At 40.6% G+C, this 17,613-nt stretch overlaps 2 protein-coding genes across 2 annotated transcripts; one reads left to right on the top strand and one right to left on the bottom strand.

Moving 5' to 3' along the window:
* Window positions 1–5,741: 5,741 nt before the first annotated feature.
* LOC130408243 (olfactory receptor 52D1-like) lies at window positions 5,742–6,653 on the bottom strand. The gene has a single exon (XM_056731732.1). It carries the CDS (start codon window positions 6,651–6,653, stop codon window positions 5,742–5,744), a length of 912 nt encoding a protein of 303 aa, XP_056587710.1.
* A 1,908-nt stretch (window positions 6,654–8,561) lies between these two features.
* On the top strand, window positions 8,562–9,491 carry LOC130408241 (olfactory receptor 52E2-like). Its single transcript, XM_056731730.1, has one exon. It carries the CDS (start codon window positions 8,562–8,564, stop codon window positions 9,489–9,491), a length of 930 nt encoding a protein of 309 aa, XP_056587708.1.
* Window positions 9,492–17,613: the final 8,122 nt, after the last annotated feature.

The following is a 17,613-nucleotide window of genomic DNA, read 5'->3' as shown; positions in this document are numbered from 1 at the left end:
GGAGATTCTTTCTTTCAAATGCTTCGTTAATAAACTCTTCCAAAGGTACAGTTGACCCAACTGTGAGGACTGTCCTACTTTAAATTAACTTACATTTCCCAATCCCTGCCTATACTCAGTAGACCTGAATCTGGTGTTCGGGGTTTGGCCCATGGTTGGTCTCTACAGTGGTCTCTGCCACTCTCTTGGTCTCTACAGCTGCAGCCAAGCACTTTGGTAGTTGATTGTGGCGCCATCTGTATGTCCCTTGTGTCAACCTCTTCTTACAACCCACAAGAATATGTTTGAGGTTTGCTGGGGCTGCACATAAGTGGCAGGCTGGATCTTGTCCATACCAAACATGCAGATTTGTTGGTGAGGGCAGCACATTATATGTAGCTCTTATGATAAAACGTACCCTGTTTGTTTCCATACTCCACACCTCACTCCAAATGATTTTGTCGCCTTTCAATGCCTTCCCACCTCATCCAATGGCCTTGCTGGGCTTGAGAAACCGCTCTGGCGCATCTAATTGCATAATCTTGACACTGTATTTCCTGCTCTACCAGGTGATGCTGTTCCTTTGATGAAGCTTTTCCCCACGTGGGTGTGGTTGATGCCAAACCAAGTCCCCCTCTCCCACGATCTCCTAACACTATGTCTGAGGGCTGCCTTTGCATCTCCTTCCACTGTTGTTGGGTTCCATTTCCTTCCTGTCGCTACTGTTGGAGCAGCATCTCTTACACAGGGATCATAGGATTCTTTGAGCGTCATCTCTAACCTTATTTTGGTGCATTTATATTCCTCCACTAGGCTTGAAATTTAGCTCAGTGGTAAGAGCATTGCTTTAACAACGCAAGGTGGTGGGTTCGATCCCAGGGGATCGCATATGCTTAAGTATAAATGTAAGTCACTTTGGATAAAAGCGTCTGCTAGATGCATAAATGTAAATGTAAATGAATCAGGAAGAGATAGAGCTCCATTCACCTACAGCCCTATGTTGCTAAGGCATCTTAGTAGCCCAAGACATTCCCTCACTTGTGTACTCACCCATCTCTCCAGGTTATTGACGTTAGACACCGTCAGCTCACACATTGAAATTGGCCACATCAGGCAAAATTGGAAGCACCAGAGTTTCAGCTTCCCAGGGAGAGCTGTAATACTGATTTTCTTGAGTCCTCTGGGTCTATTCGCTCATGCCAGCAGTCTCTCCAGGCTGTCCTCTGGCTGTCTCTTGCCTGAGTTGTTTCACTTGTCCGCCGTCTTTAAGGTCTGCGGTGTACCAGCATCCAGGGCATTTGATGGGCTTTTCCTTGACCGTTGGTATGGGCTCACCCTTTGAACAGAACCTGTCATTGGTATACCTGCCCTTGACCATATAAATGCTGCAGGATTTGCTTGGTTTGACCTCCATTTTTGCCCAACTAATGTTCTCCTGGAGCTTTTCCAGCAGCCGCTTTGGACATGCTTTGGTTGTTGTGATGGTTGTCATATCATCCATGTATTCCCTGCTTGGAGGTAGGAGCAACTCCATCAACCCAACACGATGCCCGGATTATTATTCCATTTCCATTTTGAAAGCCATAGGTGAAATTGTGCAAGCTGCCATTAGGACAACCACCAGCTGCTGCTACGCGGTGGAAAAATTCTGTGTGTTAATACAAAAATATAAAATATGCCTTATTCTGCTTTGTTAAGTGATCTGGAATGTGGAAGAATTCAAAGGCTGTCCACAGCAGCTTATGTTGCAGTGATCCAAAAGGCATTGGCAAGATCTAGAAAAACAACACGAAGGTCTTTCTTCTCCTTTTTTGCCATGTGCAACTGGTGCCAGATTTTGTTAGCGGGTTCCAAACATCCAGAGAAACCCCCTATGCCTGCCTTCTGCACTGAAGTGTCATGAAGGTGTTCCTCTTCAAAATCCGGAGAGTCAATTGGCCACAACGCTGAAGAAACCTTACCTTCCCAATTGAACAGGCTAATTTGGCGAAACTGGTCAAAAGTTGACGAGTTTTTCTCCTTGGGGATCAGTATACCCTGTCCTTCTCCAGACCTTTGGTATCACATGCTTTTTCCATGCCACAGCCATTAATCTCCAAAGGGACCTCAACACCCAATGGGCTTTCTTGTAGAGCAGTATGGTAAACCCTTGGGTCCAGGAGCTGAAGCAGATCTTGACCGTTTTACTGCACACTCAACTTTGCTCCATTTGGGGGCCTTGTGTCCATCTGATTTTCTGGTAGCTGTATTGGTGGCATGTCCTCTGGAATTGAGATCGGCTCCTGCCTCTGATTGTCGGAATACGTAGGTGTTCCTCAATATCTGTTATAGGTACTTTAAGGGTCCCAGTTTTCTCTTTGCTAAAGATGCTTCCGATGAACTTGCAAGGATCTTTGCAGAAAGCTGTCCTAGTTCGCTCCTTCTTCTTATGTTGCTTTCTCAAGCTCTCTGCTCTTCGCAGCGAGGCCAGTCAACTTTAAATATTGCCTTGTAGTGCCTCTAGGCCCTTCCTTTCCTCTTCTGTGGCCTTCTTCCACTGTTTCTTCAGGCGCTTCCTATCTCTGACAAGTGTGTGGATTTCTGTTTGTCTCCTGGACTTAGCTCGGCCCGTCGTCTCCTTCTGTGACCTTGGGTTCTTACTTTTCACTCCAAATCTTTCCACCCCATAGGTGTAGATGATCCCCCCTCTTCTGCAGATTTTTTTGACATCTCTTTTTTGGCTTGCTAAAAGATGGACGAGATCTGAGTCAATGGTTGCCCATTCGTTGTTGCAGGATTGAGGCAAAAGTATCCGAGGTCTGTTTCCATCCATTTTCCTTTCTACTGCTTGCTGTGGCTGGGTAGTCTCCGGGTTGCTGAATGCTGGTAAATTGTATGCCTGGTTGGGCTTCGTCTGGGGTTCTAATAACCTTTGGGCTGTGGTGCTTGGTCAATGCGAGGTCCATCACTAAGCTCTCTCAGGCACTGCTTCTTGCCCTGATGGATTTTAAGACCTTTCTGTGATGTTACCTTTGTCCAGCCGCAAATGCATATCCGTAGATTCTGTCCTGTTGTACCAACTTCTGCTGTGCTGATCTCTTGGTTCTTTGTCATTTCCATTCAGAGGTCTGTTGCAATGTGATCCACCGATGAGTCATCTTACGTCCCCGCTCTTGCAAACTCCAGGGGTATTCTTTCTCTTGTGTTTTTCGGAAGCAAGGGTGGACCCATTACACTTATGGTAATACATTCTGCTGACATGGGTAGCTAGCCCAAGTCTGCCCCGGAGGGGTCTATTCCCTCCTTCCATCAGCCTCTCCAGTCCGTCAATAGGTCTTTCCCTAGTTGTAACCTGCCCTTTCACAGTGGTGACTGGTTTTAACCAGATTATTCAGATTCGCTTAATAGGAGTAGTTGTTTCAATCCCACAATTTCAGCGCAGTTGAATTGCCCAATAGGACATTCGCCGAGCCTTGTGCAGGTGGAACCAATGATGAGTGCGAGCAGATCATCGTCCAGACCGGTAAAAAAATGCAAGGTTCAAGGCTTGATCGTTCCAACTCACCTGATAACACAACTCCAGAAACTCCTCCAAATACCTCTCCAGAGCTATGGCTGTCCATGTTATAAGGTCTGCTATTCTGTCACGTGTAGCCTATATACTGTAAATATATAATGTGCAAGACAACGGAGTATAATCTGTTCCCCCTAGTTTCCGCTCCGATGTTCTCCTGGATTCAGCTCCGGAGTTCCCTGAGGACCACGCCCGCGGGGATTCCCCTTGCTGCTCATTCTCCGTCGATCCCTCTGACTCTCCCTCCATGGTTTACCCAGACTCTACTGTGGTGGCCTTCGTGACTTTGGCACTTGCTTGCGCCTGGACGATCATCGCATCCCTGGACTTACCCCAAGGAATTTTGGGGGGGCAGGATCAGAGCGAAGTGGCAGTCCCGGACCGAACACCGAAAGCACCCTTGGTAAATTACGGTTGTGTACTACCTCTCCAGTCTCCTCCCCACAACCGTGACAACCGATCCAAGCTTCTTGTTTCCTCGCCTATTACGTCATGACCACAGCGTCCGTTCCCACCTCCTTGTCCAGCGTCAAAACCAATCCAACCAATTCCACCATGTCCAGTGTTCCCTGCACCAACCAGCCCCCAGGACGCCAATACCGCCTTCCCCACTTGGTACTCTTTAGGCACGAGGACGCGCCTCTTGGAAGGGGGGTAATGTCACGGTTGTGCTCGTTTTTGTTTTGTTTTGCCTTCTGTTTCTGCTGTCCTAATTAGTTAACGAGTCCCTCACCTGATTCAGTTTCCCTTCATTGCGTTTCCCCATATATTTAAGCTCTGTGTTCCTCAGTTCCTTGTCTTTTATTGCTTATGTTTGCGTGTACACTATTCCTGTGGATTCTTTAAACGTTACCCGTTTGGATTATACTCTGTTGTCTTGCGCATTATATGTTTATATAGGCTACACTTGACAATGGGTCTGACAGTGACGCAATTTCAATCCTCTGCATGTAGCATGTGGCAGAATTGACAATAAGCAGACTTTGACTTGACTTTTAATTAACAATAAACAGCACAAAACTTTTACATTTCTCAGCTTTTTTTCAAGGCTTATGATAGGCATAAGGAACCAAAGTAGTCTGCAGCTACTGACAAACGCATTATGATATCTCATTTTTAACATGGATTGTGAAGGCTTAAACTTGTCATATATAGAACTGGCTTGCAGAGACATCCCTATTCCTAACAATATATTTTTGAATGTACATGAAATGAATTAAGAATTCTCGTTGCGGAAATGTCTTTTGTGTCATTAACATTAACATTTTAGAATTTTTTTGTGCTTCCATGGTGCATTCCGAAATAGCACGGCTTTAAATACAATTATCTTTCAAACCTACTATCAGATTCACAATATGTGAGTCGATCAGCCAAAATGGCTATAGAATAAAAGTAGATTTAAAACAACTGCAATATAAAAAAATATTAGTAAATTAGTTTAGAATATAAACTATATAAAACCTAAAAACTTCACCATATTTACAAAGTGGCTAATTTATATGAAAGGATCCCAGTGCTTACTTTATTTAATGTGACCATGGAAGACAAAACTTATGGGTTCAATTTTTAAATTGAAAGCTGAATAAACATAAACATCTATTGATGTAAGGTGTGTTGGGATAAGACAATATCTGAGATACAATAAGCATAAATATATGTATTGCACTGGAAGAACGAACCAAGAAGGGTCATTTAGTGTATTGCACAATTTATAAGGGTAGTTCACTCTAAAATAAAAAATCTGTCATCATTTACTCACCCTCATATCGTTCCAAACCTTTTTAAATGTCTTTGTTCTGCTAAAAAACAAGATCTAAGAAATACAGGTTTGGCACAAACTGAGGGTGAGTCAATGATGACAGAATATTTATTTTGGGTAAACTATCCCCTAACTGATAGTTTAAATGTTATTCATAGAAAACAAGATAAAAAAACAAGAACAAAATGAAAAGGAAGGTTTTTACTGAAGCGTCACAATTGTGTTGTCAGAGAATCAGCAGGGGCAGGTCCCAAATGTTCACAATGCAAATTATTTCAATTGTTTTAAATTGTAAAATCCCAATAAATAGCCTATCTGATTACACATAATGTAGAAGAAATAAACTTTTGATCATAAAATAATTCTAAAAACAATCTGTAATAAACAAAGAGGTTCCTTTTTTACAGAGTGTTGTATTTTATTCACATAGAATACCACACAGAAAAGACACTAAAGCACACATAACTTTAAGATTCTTTTGCGAACCTCTTTGAGTTTTAAACCGTAGATTACAGGATTGAGGAGAGGTGGCACTATAATGATCTCTAAAGCCAAAAAATTACGGAGATCCTCAGGAAAATCACTTGAGCCGTATCTGCTGTACATCAAATCAAACAGCATTGCAACATTGAAATTAACCAATGAAAACCGATGAGGAAGACATGTCTGCCAAAACTTCCTTCTGCACTCTAATGATGCTTTACATGCAACTGCAAGTTTTATATAGGACACCAAAATTACAACGAAAAGGCCAAAATAAAATATAATTAAAACAAATCCATAAACGTTATTAATAACAGTTGATTCACAGGAGAGCTTTACCATAGACCAGTTGTCACAATACAATTTATCAATATGATATTTACACAATGCCAATCTCCTTAATAAGGAAACACCAATAAACACCATAATACATGGCACAGTCCAACAGAAAGCAAGTAATATAAAGCAAGAAAATCTGTTCATCTTTGTATGATAGTTCAAAGGTTTGCATATGGCCACGTGTCTGTCATATGCCATCACTGTTAATGTACAAGATTCACACATAACTGAAGTGTAAATCACAAAAGTTTGTATTACACACATGTTAGGAGTAATCACATATGAATCCAGTATTAAATCATGCAGAAATTTAGGATAGAAACCTATGGCTCTATATATTCCATTTAGACATAAATTGCACAGAAAAATGTACATTGGTTCATGAAGAGCTCTCTCCAAAGCAATAACAACACTGAGCCAAATGTTCAGAAACAGTATTATGATATAAAGAGCCAGAAAGCAGGTGAAATAAACATGCCTGTATGATTTAGAGTTTTGGGGTTCCATCAGAGTGAATTTTACATAGCTTATATTTTCCATTATGTAATGAATAACAAGTTACATCTGTCCTTTTTTAAAATATATTGACATTTGTTTCTTTAATATGATCAGAATATAGCAGTTAAATAAGCAAATATATCCTAGATAAATTGTGAATTCATGATTGTTCCACAGCTTGGATTTATAAAATTTAACAGAATGTAACATGGATAACTGTTAAAAAGCGGTAATCCCAAACAAGAGCTGCATGAAACGAAGGCGCCAATGTCATTGACATGCTTATAAATAACTTTTCTGTTCCCTCCTAGAAAAGTTTCTGTGCAGCTTTAATTAAACCCAGAGGGTGCTTTTCACTCACTCTCCTTTAATCTGCTTATCTGATTCTTTTAAAGAAAAAAGGTTTGCACTGAAAAGCAAAGGGGAAATAAAAAGGAATAAAATAAGAAAACATTGTTCTTATATGGAAAATGTTTCTATCAGTACAGATTGAAAAAAAGAATGACATTCAAATTTCGTATGTGTATGGTGTTTGGGGGGGGTCGCAGGCACAATAACCAAAACATTACACCGTCAGTAATGTGTGACTGAATGTAATTGTGAATATAATTTGATAGGTGATATAACCATTTATTATCAACTCTACACTGTGGTAAATGTGCAACATGACAGAAATAAACACTTGTTTTCGCAATTTGGTGTTGTCACCCTAATCACCCTTTTTGAGCAGCCGCCCAGCATTCATGCAATGAATGTTTCTGCTGTTATGTATCCTGGAAATTCTTTGTCTTTGGTTTGTTCTTGTTCTTTTTGTTTTTGTTTTGTAGGACGGAGTTTGGCTGGTGATGTGATTAGTGCAAGTGGTTCCACCTGTGATGAGGCTGTTGCCGGCATTTCTTTAAGTAGCCTTCATTCATTGCTCTTGGTTTCTGGCTCTCTATGGCCTTTGTTATTTTTCCTTTAATTAATTTTATAAATTTATTTACACCTAGTCCTGTTAAATGAATCTATAAATGCTGCAATATTTTATGAAAAAATAAAAATAGTCATTTTTTATTTCACTGGGACTTTAAGATGTCAGATGGACTGCATTCAAAGTAACCTATTTCCATACTAAATAGTACGCAACAATCAGCAGCTTCCGCTGACATTTCTCAGTATGCATCTGATGGACACTAGGCAATGGGAGCTGAGGAAACACCAAGTGTAATAGTTAATCAAATAAAAACAACAATGAAAAACTGTGAGTCGTGGTCCTTTAAATTGTAAGTGATAGAGGCAGCAAGAAATGTATTCCTTGTGGTTAAATTGTATTTGTTACATCTGGGTAAACGGTTCCCATTTACTGTTAGTAGATCAGTATATAGGGTCACCAGACAATAAAGACACAGCGGACATTTTCACTGTATAGTACATACATTAATTTTAAAAGGCTATATTATACAACAAGCTTATATTCCAGTGATTTTTCTGAAAGACAAAGCTTAGTTGTTAAACTTGAGAGGTATAACCACAAGGAATTCATTTCTTGCTATATGCATGCTGCCCACACATTTCTGGTATTTTCTTTATTTGTAAATGATTTGTCTTTCTTTGTTTTCTTCCTGTTTTTTATTTGGCTATTTTTAACCAAGCTTCAACATTGAGATTAATTAATCCCAAGATATTTTATAATGTCTGTTATTTTCATCTATAAAAGCAATAATAACCAAGCCTCTAAGCTCCACAAAGCCACACTCATGATTCCTGAGTCTGATCTTCTGCCGCCTACCTCTGCTTCACTACTTCAATTCTTATGATTTCTTTCAAACATCAACTGGCATTGACACATCTGACACTGATACAATGTATTTAACTTTGTTTACAAATATTTGGTAACATTGTCTTGGGTGCTGTTTGTCTTGCAGAATAATATTGTTGTTATTTAGGTAATGCATATACATTACCTTGATGGATAATAAGTCTTATCCTGTGATGCTCACTCTTATGGTGCCCAATGAATCAAAATCATTTCGACATGCGTATTTCACTTGTTTTCTTTTCCTCTATTTGCTTATATTGTCAATTAATTTTCGACTTGTTTCAGTTATTGTCATGGTGAAATCTCTTCACGAACCAATGTTTATATTCTTGAGTCATCTCTGTGTGAACGGAGTATATGGAGCCTCAGGATTCTACCCGAAAATTTTATCTGATCTAATCTTGGACTCATATGTGATCTCCTCTTACATGTGTGCTCTGCAAGCCTTTGTTATCTACAGTTCTTTAATGACTGAGGTTATAATATTAACAGTCATGTCATATGACAGATATGTAGCCATATGCAGACCTTTGGATTATCATTCCATATTGAATAAAAGCACTTGTTGCAAATTCATTTTTGTTTGTTGGATTGTACCCAACTGCTGTGTGATTCCAGCAGTCCTGTTATCAAATCTGAGGACATTTTGTAAAAACCACATTGACAAATTATACTGTGACAACTGGTCAATTGTAAAACTGTCTTGTGCATCATCTTTTGTTAATAATATTTACGGCTATGTTTTTGCTGTCATATTTGTATGCTGTGCATTTATTATTATACTGTCCTATGTTAAACTCATTGCTGCCTGTAAAACATCTCTAGAAAATAGAAGAAAATTTTGGCAAACATGTTCACCACATGTACTATCACTGATAAATTTCACCTGTGCTTTGCTTTTTGATATCATGTACAGCAGATATGGTGCAAATGACATTCCAGAGAGTTTGCGTAATTTTTTGGCTTTAGAACTTGTTATAGTTCCACCTATTTGTAATCCTGTAATCTATGGATTAAATATTAAAACACTGCGCAGAAGAGCTATTCCCTCATGTAATGCAGCAAATGTACATATTTAAATTTGTTATAGTCCTCTAAAAAGGAAATGGAAACTGTTCCCCTTCATTCATTTCAGTCTGCAAATTCATTTTGTGTGTTTACCTTGAAATACTACTGAGTTGGGGTAACAGTAGTGCTTACATTTTTATGGAATTACATTTTCGGAACTTAATAAAATGTGAACAGAAAAACACACATTAATACATGTTATATAAAAAATATTTGATAGTGTCTTTTTGTTACATGTAACCTATAAATTGAATCTTATGAACAAGTAATCTGAAACTGAATTTAGTGCTGTTACTAACACATTTATTCATAAAATAATGCAACACACATAAAGACTGCTCCCTAACAGACCATGGTTTAAGCACCACACTTTTATATGATGGTAAACAGAAAACATAACTATAAAAATAACAAACTTTTCTAAATATCCAAGACAAATTAGAGTTAAAAACTAACAAGCCTTTATCTCTTCTAAAAACATACAGTAAGAGTGAATTTCGAAGTTTACTCTCCTTATGTCTTGACCAAAGCTAATAAGAGCAGTTTGGTACATGATGATGAGGCCCTTACCATTGCAATTCCCATTTTCAGGTAAACCAAATACCACTACTGTCTCATAGCAAACACAAAGCTGTATGTGATACTTTACAATTAAAATCTAACTAGAACAGGCCTTAAAACTTTTGTAAGCCGCATCATTGTCAGAACCTATAGATAAACATTTGATTATAATATACTTTAATGTGATGAATGAAGTTTCGTCTGGTCTTTGCTATTTATAATATTCAGTTAATATGTAATAGTGTTTATTTAAAAACAGGGGAGATTACAGATTTTCAATATTAGGGGGCTCAGCCTCCAATGAGGATATGTATTTATATATATATATATATATATATATATATCCACACAGTATATGTAGCCCATCCCTTAGCACCACATACTGTATACATAACAAAAATAAATATTTAAGAAAGAAAATGCAGAATAGTTATTGTTATTGATATTAATATGAATTGATCAATGTGCAACATTTATAACTCAAAGTGACAAAAACAACCACAAATCAATATAAATGTTACAATAAACTGCTGAGTGCTCCAGTGAGTATAATCAAGAACTGGCCAGTGGTGCGAGACAAGCTATTTTTGAGCTATTATTTATATGCGACACACCAAGGTCTGATCAACCTACGGTGGGCCTCCCGTGGCTGAAGGTGTCTTGTGATAAAGGGCCAAAACACCCAATGAGGCTGAGGTACACAACTAATGATTTGTCGCATTGATTGGAACCATACAAAGGGCATTATCAGCAGCACCTCACCAAAAGGCATCTTTCATCCAGGACAGTGGATGTGATGACAGTGGGAATGGTTCTTCTTGGAACCAAAAACGGTTCTTATTTGGTATTGCTCTGAAGAACTTTCCCTTTATTTTTTACAGTGTTGCTTATTATATAAATCAAATAAATTCACAATATAAAGGGAGATGGCTGTGCCCATTCATTCATCTTTTTACAGAAGCCCCTGGGCGGTAATCATGGTTAAATGACTGGAACCAAGCTGCAAGTTGATTTACTGGAATAAATCTGAGAATTTGAGCTAAAGCTGTCGTGGAAGTCCCATTCTCCCATTGTAATATAACCTAATGATTGAGGTTGGGGAAAGGTGTTGACACACCAGTATTCTGTGCGCAGACATTTGGAAACGTTCTCTTTCCTGAAAAAGACTCGAGAGCACCCTCTCCATGTCCTCTCTGAAAGTGTACGTTGCCGCTATTGCCGCTCATCACGATCTCGTGGAGGGTAATTCTCTGGAGCAACACGACCTGTTCACCAGGTTCCTAAGGGGCGCCTGGAGGATGAAGTCGTAAACAGTCGTAACCATTCATTATGATTAGCACGAGTGCTGGCACTCCTGTGCATGACTGCATGTTAATTTATCACATCCACAATATGTTTGAAATTAATTAATGCTTGATTCTGATTTTACCGTCCGGCCTGTCCTCTGATCCCCACTTTCTTTAGCAGCCTTGTAGTGGAATTGGAAACAAAGCCTCTGCAGCCCACTTCCACCGGGAACACTTTTGCTGTCCATCCCCGATCTTCTGCCTCTGCTACCAAGTTGGCATACCGGAGATTCTTTCTTTCAAATGCTTCGTTAATAAACTCTTCCAAAGGTACAGTTGACCCAACTGTGAGGACTGTCCTACTTTAAATTAACTTACATTTCCCAAACCCTGCCTATACTCAGTAGACCTGAATCTGGTGTTCGGGGTTTGGCCCATGGTTGGTCTCTACAGTGGTCTCTGCCACTCTCTTGGTCTCTACAGCTGCAGCCAAGCACTTTGGTAGTTGATTGTGGCGCCATCTGTATGTCCCTTGTGTCAACCTCTTCTTACAACCCACAAGAATATGTTTGAGGTTTGCTGGGGCTGCACATAAGTGGCAGGCTGGATCTTGTCCATACCAAACATGCAGATTTGTTGGTGAGGGCAGCACATTATATGTAGCTCTTATGATAAAACGTACCCTGTTTGTTTCCATACTCCACACCTCACTCCAAATGATTTTGTCGCCTTTCAATGCCTTCCCACCTCATCCAATGGCCTTGCTGGGCTTGAGAAACCGCTCTGGCGCATCTAATTGCATAATCTTGACACTGTATTTCCTGCTCTACCAGGTGATGCTGTTCCTTTGATGAAGCTTTTCCCCACGTGGGTGTGGTTGATGCCAAATCAAGTCCCCCTCTCCCACGATCTCCTAACACTATGTCTGAGGGCTGCCTTTGCATCTCCTTCCACTGTTGTTGGGTTCCATTTCCTTCCTGTCGCTACTGTTGGAGCAGCATCTCTTACACAGGGATCATAGGATTCTTTGAGCGTCATCTCTAACCTTGTTTTGGTGCATTTATATTCCTCCACTAGGCTTGAAATTTAGCTCAGTGGTAAGAGCATTGTTTTAACAACGCAAGGTTGTGGGTTCGATCCCAGGGGATCGCATATGCTTAAGTATAAATGTAAGTCACTTTGGATAAAAGCGTCTGCTAGATGCATAAATTTAAATGTAAATGAATCAGGAAGAGATAGAGCTCCATTCACCTACAGCCCTATGTTGCTAAGGCATCTTAGTAGCCCAAGACATTTCCTCACTTGTGTACTCACCCATCTCTCCAGGTTATTGACGTTAGACACCGTCAGCTCACACATTGAAATTGGCCACATCAGGCAAAATTGGAAGCACCAGAGTTTCAGCTTCCCAGGGAGAGCTGTAATACTGACTTTCTTGAGTCCTCTGGGTCTATTCGCTCATGCCAGCAGTCTCTCCAGGCTGTCCTCTGGCTGTCTCTTGCCTGAGTTGTTTCACTTGTCCGCCGTCTTTAAGGTCTGCGGTGTACCAGCATCCAAGGCATTTGATGGGCTTTTCCTTGACCGTTGGTATGGGCTCACCCTTTGAACAGAACCTGTCATTGGTATACCTGCCCTGGACCATATAAATGCTGCAGGATTTGCTTGGTTTGACCTCCATTTTTGCCCAACTAATGTTCTCCTGGAGCTTTTCCAGCAGCCGCTTTGGACATGCTTTGGTTGTTGTGATGGTTGTCATATCATCCATGTATTCCCTGTTTGGAGGTAGGAGCAACTCCATCATCCCAACACGATGCCCGGATTATTATTCATTTCCATTTTGAAAGCCATAGGTGAAATTGTGCGAGCTGCTATTAGGACAACCACCAGCCGCTGCTACGCGGTGGAACAATTCTGTGTGTTAATACAAAAATATAAAATATGCCTTATTCTGCTTTGTTAAGTGATCTGGAATGTGGAAGAATTCAAAGGCTGTCCACAGCAGCTTATGTTGCAGTGATCCAAAAGGCATTGGCAAGATCTAGAAAAACAACACGAAGGTCTTTCTTCTCCTTTTTTGCCATGTGCAACTGGTGCCAGATTTTGTTAGCGGGTTCCAAACATCCAGAGAAACCCCCTATGCCTGCCTTCTGCACTGAAGTGTCATGAAGGTGTTCCTCTTCAAAAATCCGGAGAGTCAATTGGCCACAACGCTGAAGAAACCTTACCTTCCCAATTGAACAGGCTAATTTGGCGAAACTGGTCAAAAGTTGACGAGTTTTTCTCCTTGGGGATCAGTATACCCTGTCCTTCTCCAGACCTTTGGTATCACATGCTTTTTCCATGCCACAGCCATTAATCTCCAAAGGGACCTCAACACCCAATGGGCTTTCTTGTAGAGCAGTATGGTAAACCCTTGGGTCCAGGAGCTGAAGCAGATCTTGACCGTTTTACTGCACACTCAACTTTGCTCCATTTCGGGGCCTTGTGTCCATCTGATTTTCTGGTAGCTGTATTGGTGGCATGTCCTCTGGAATTGAGATCGGCTCCTGCCTCTGATTGTCGGAATACGTAGGTGTTCCTCAATATCTGTTATACGTACTTTAAGGGTCCCAGTTTTCTCTTTGCTAAAGATGCTTCCGACGAACTTGCAAGGATCTTTGCAGAAAGCTGTCCTAGTTCGCTCCTTCTTCTTATGTTGCTTTCTCAAGCTCTCTGCTCTTCGCAGCGAGGCCAGTCAACTTTAAATATTGCCTTGTAGTGCCTCTAGGCCCTTCCTTTCCTCTTCTGTGGCCTTCTTCCACTGTTTCTTCAGGCGCTTCCTTTCTCTGACAAGTGTGTGGATTTCTGTTTGTCTCCTGGACTTAGCTCGGCCCGTCGTCTCCTTCTGTGACCTTGGGTTCTTACTTTTCACTCCAAATCTTTCCACCCCATAGGTGTAGATGATCCCCCCTCTTCTGCAGATTTTTTTGACATCTCCTTTTTGGCTTGCTAAAAGATGGACGAGATCTGAGTCAATGGTTGCCCATTCGTTGTTGCAGGATTGAGGCAAAAGTATCCGAGGTCTGTTTCCATCCATTTTCCTTTCTACTGCTTGCTGCGGCTGGGTAGTCTCCGGGTTGCTGAATGCTGGTAAATTGTATGCCTGGTTGGGCTTCGTCTGGGGTTCTAATAACCTTTGGGCTGTGGTGCTTGGTCAATGCGAGGTCCCTCACTAAGCTCTCTCAGGCACTGCTTCTTGCCCTGATGGATTTTAAGACCTTTCTGTGATGTTACCTTTGTCCAGCCGCAAATGCATATCCGTAGATTCTGTCCTGTTGTACCAACTTCTGCTGTGCTGATCTCTTGGTTCTTTGTCATTTCCATTCAGAGGTCTGTTGCAATGTGATCCACCGATGAGTCATCTTACGTCCCCGCTCTTGCAAACTCCAGGGGTATTCTTTCTCTTGTGTTTTTCGGAAGCAAGGGTGGACCCATTACACTTATGGTAATACATTCTGCTGACATGGGTAGCTAGCCCAAGTCTGCCCCGGAGGGGTCTATTCCCTCCTTCCATCAGTCTCTCCAGTCCGTCAATAGGTCTTTCCCTAGTTGTAACCTGCCCTTTCACAGTGGTGACTGGTTTTAACCAGATTATTCAGATTCGCTTAATAGGAGTAGTTGTTTCAATCCCACAATTTCAGCGCAGTTGAATTGCCCAATAGGACATTCGCCGAGCCTTGTGCAGGTGGAACCAATGATGAGTGCGAGCAGATCAAAAAAAATGCAAGGTTCAAGGCTTGATCGTTCCAACTCACCTGATAACACAACTCCAGAAACTCCTCCAAATACCTCTCCAGAGCTATAGCTGTCCATGTTATAAGGTCTGCTATTCTGTCACATGTAGCCTATATACTGTAAATACATAATGTGCAAGACAACGGAGTATAATCTGTTCCCCCTAGTTTCCGCTCCGATGTTCTCCCTGGATTCAGCTCCGGAGTTCCCTGAGGACCACGCCCGCGGGGATTCCCCTTGCTGCTCATTCTCCGTCGTCCCCTCTGACTCTCCCTCCATGGTTTACCCAGACTCTGCTGTGGTGGCCTTCGTGACTTTGGCACTTGCTTGCGCCTGGACGATCATCGCATCCCTGGACTTACCCCAAGGAATTTTGGGGGGGCAGGATCAGAGCGAAGTGGCAGTCCTGGACCGAACACCGAAAGCACCCTTGGTAAATTACGGTTGTGTACTACCTCTCCAGTCTCCTCCCCACAACCGTGACAACCGATCCAAGCTTCTTGTTTCCTTGCCTATTACGTCATGACCACAGCGTCCGTTCCCACCTCCTTGTCCAGCGTCAAAACCAATCCAACCAATTCCACCATGTCCAGTGTTCCCTGCACCAACCAGCCCCCAGGACGCCAATACCGCCTTCCCCACTTGGTACTCTTTAGGCACGAGGACGCGCCTCTTGGAAGGGGGGTAATGTCACGGTTGTGCTCGTTTTTGTTTTGTTTTGCCTTCTGTTTCTGCTGTCCTAATTAGTTAACGAGTCCCTCACCTGATTCAGTTTCCCTTCATTGCGTTTCCCCATATATTTAAGCCCTGTGTTCCTCAGTTCCTTGTCTTTTATTGCTTATGTTTGCGTGTACACTTTTCCTGTGGATTCTTTAAACGTTACCCGTTTGGATTATACTCTGTTGTCTAGTGCATTATATGTTTATATAGGCTACACTTGACAATGGGTCTGACAGTGACGCAATTTCAATCCTCTGCATGTACTTACATGTGGCAGAATTGACAATAAGCAGACTTTGACTTGACTTTTATCTTTTTAGTTTTAATTAACAATAAACAGCACAAAACTTTACATTTCTCAGCTTTTTTTCAAGGCTTATATTAGGCATAAAGAACAAAAGCAGTCTGCAGCTACTGACAAACGCATTATGATATCTCATTTTTAACAAGGAATTATGAAGGCTTAAATTTGTCATGAATAGAACTGGCTAGCAGAGACATCCCTATTCCTAACAATATATTTTTGAATGTACATGAAATGAATTAAGAATTCTCGTGGCGGAAATGTCTTTTGTGTCATTAACATATTATAATTTTTTTGTGCTTCCATGGTGCATTCTGAAATAGCACGGCTTTAAATACAATTAACTTTCAAACCAACTATCAGATTCACAATATGTGAGTCGATCAGCAAAAATAGCTATAGAATAAAAGTAGATTTAAAACAACTGCAATATAAAAAATATTAGTAAATTAGTTTAGAATATCCATCCATCCATCCATTTTCTACCGCTTATCCGAACTACCTCGGGTCACGGGGAGCCTGCGCCTATCTAAGGAGTCATCGGGCATCAAGGCAGGATACACCCTGGATGGAGTGTAGTTTAGAATATAAACTATATAAAACCTAAAAACTTCACCAAATTTACAAAGTGGCTAATTTATATGAAATGATCCCAGTGCTTACTTTATTTAATGTGACCATGGAAGACAAAACTTATGGGTTCAATTTTTGAATTGAAGCTGAATAAACATAAACATCTATTGATGTAAGGTGTGTTGGGATAAGACAATATCTGAGATACAATAAGCATAAATATATGTATTGCACTGAAAGAACAAACCAAGAGGGGTCATTTAGTGTATTGCACAATTTAAAAGGGTAGTTCACTCTAAAATAAAAAATCTGTCATCATTTACTCACCCTCATATTGTTCCAAACCTTTTTAAATGTCTTTGTTCTGCTTAACACAAAATAAGATATTTGGAAAAATGTCAGTAACCAAACAGATATCAACCCCCATTTTTCCCATAGCGTTTATTTTTCCTTTGGCAGTAAATTAGGGATGAGAACCGTTTGGTTACAGACATTATTCCAGATTTCCTCCTTTGTGTTCATCAGAACTAAGAAATACAGGTTTGGCACAAACTGAGGGTGAGTAAATGATGACAGAATATTTATTTTGGGTAAACTATCCCCTAAATGATAGTTTAAATGTTATTCATAGAAAACGAGATAAAAAAACAAGAACAAAATGAAAAGGAAGGTTTTTACTGAAGCGTCACAATTGAGTTGTCAGAGAATCAGCAGGGGCAGGTCCCAAATGTTCACAATGCAAATTATTTCAATTGTTTTAAATTGTAAAATCCCAATAAATAGCCTATCTGATTACACATAATGTAGAAGAAATAAACTTTTGATCATAAAATAATTCTAAAAACAATTTGATCGAAACAAAGAGGTTGCTTTCTAAAGAGTTGTATTTTATTCACATAGAATACCACACAGAAA

Source organism: Triplophysa dalaica, chromosome 19 (assembly GCF_015846415.1).
Source record: "Triplophysa dalaica isolate WHDGS20190420 chromosome 19, ASM1584641v1, whole genome shotgun sequence".
NCBI classification, from domain to species: Eukaryota; Metazoa; Chordata; class Actinopteri; order Cypriniformes; family Nemacheilidae; genus Triplophysa; species Triplophysa dalaica.
This window is presented reverse-complemented; position numbering and strand designations above follow the sequence as displayed.

Excerpts from the sequence above, each read along its gene's own strand:
- LOC130408243 (XM_056731732.1), bottom strand. The coding sequence starts at position 6,653 with ATGGAAAATATAAGCTATGTAAAATTCACTCTGATGGAACCCCAAAAC.
- LOC130408241 (XM_056731730.1), top strand. The coding sequence starts at position 8,562 with ATGGATAATAAGTCTTATCCTGTGATGCTCACTCTTATGGTGCCCAAT.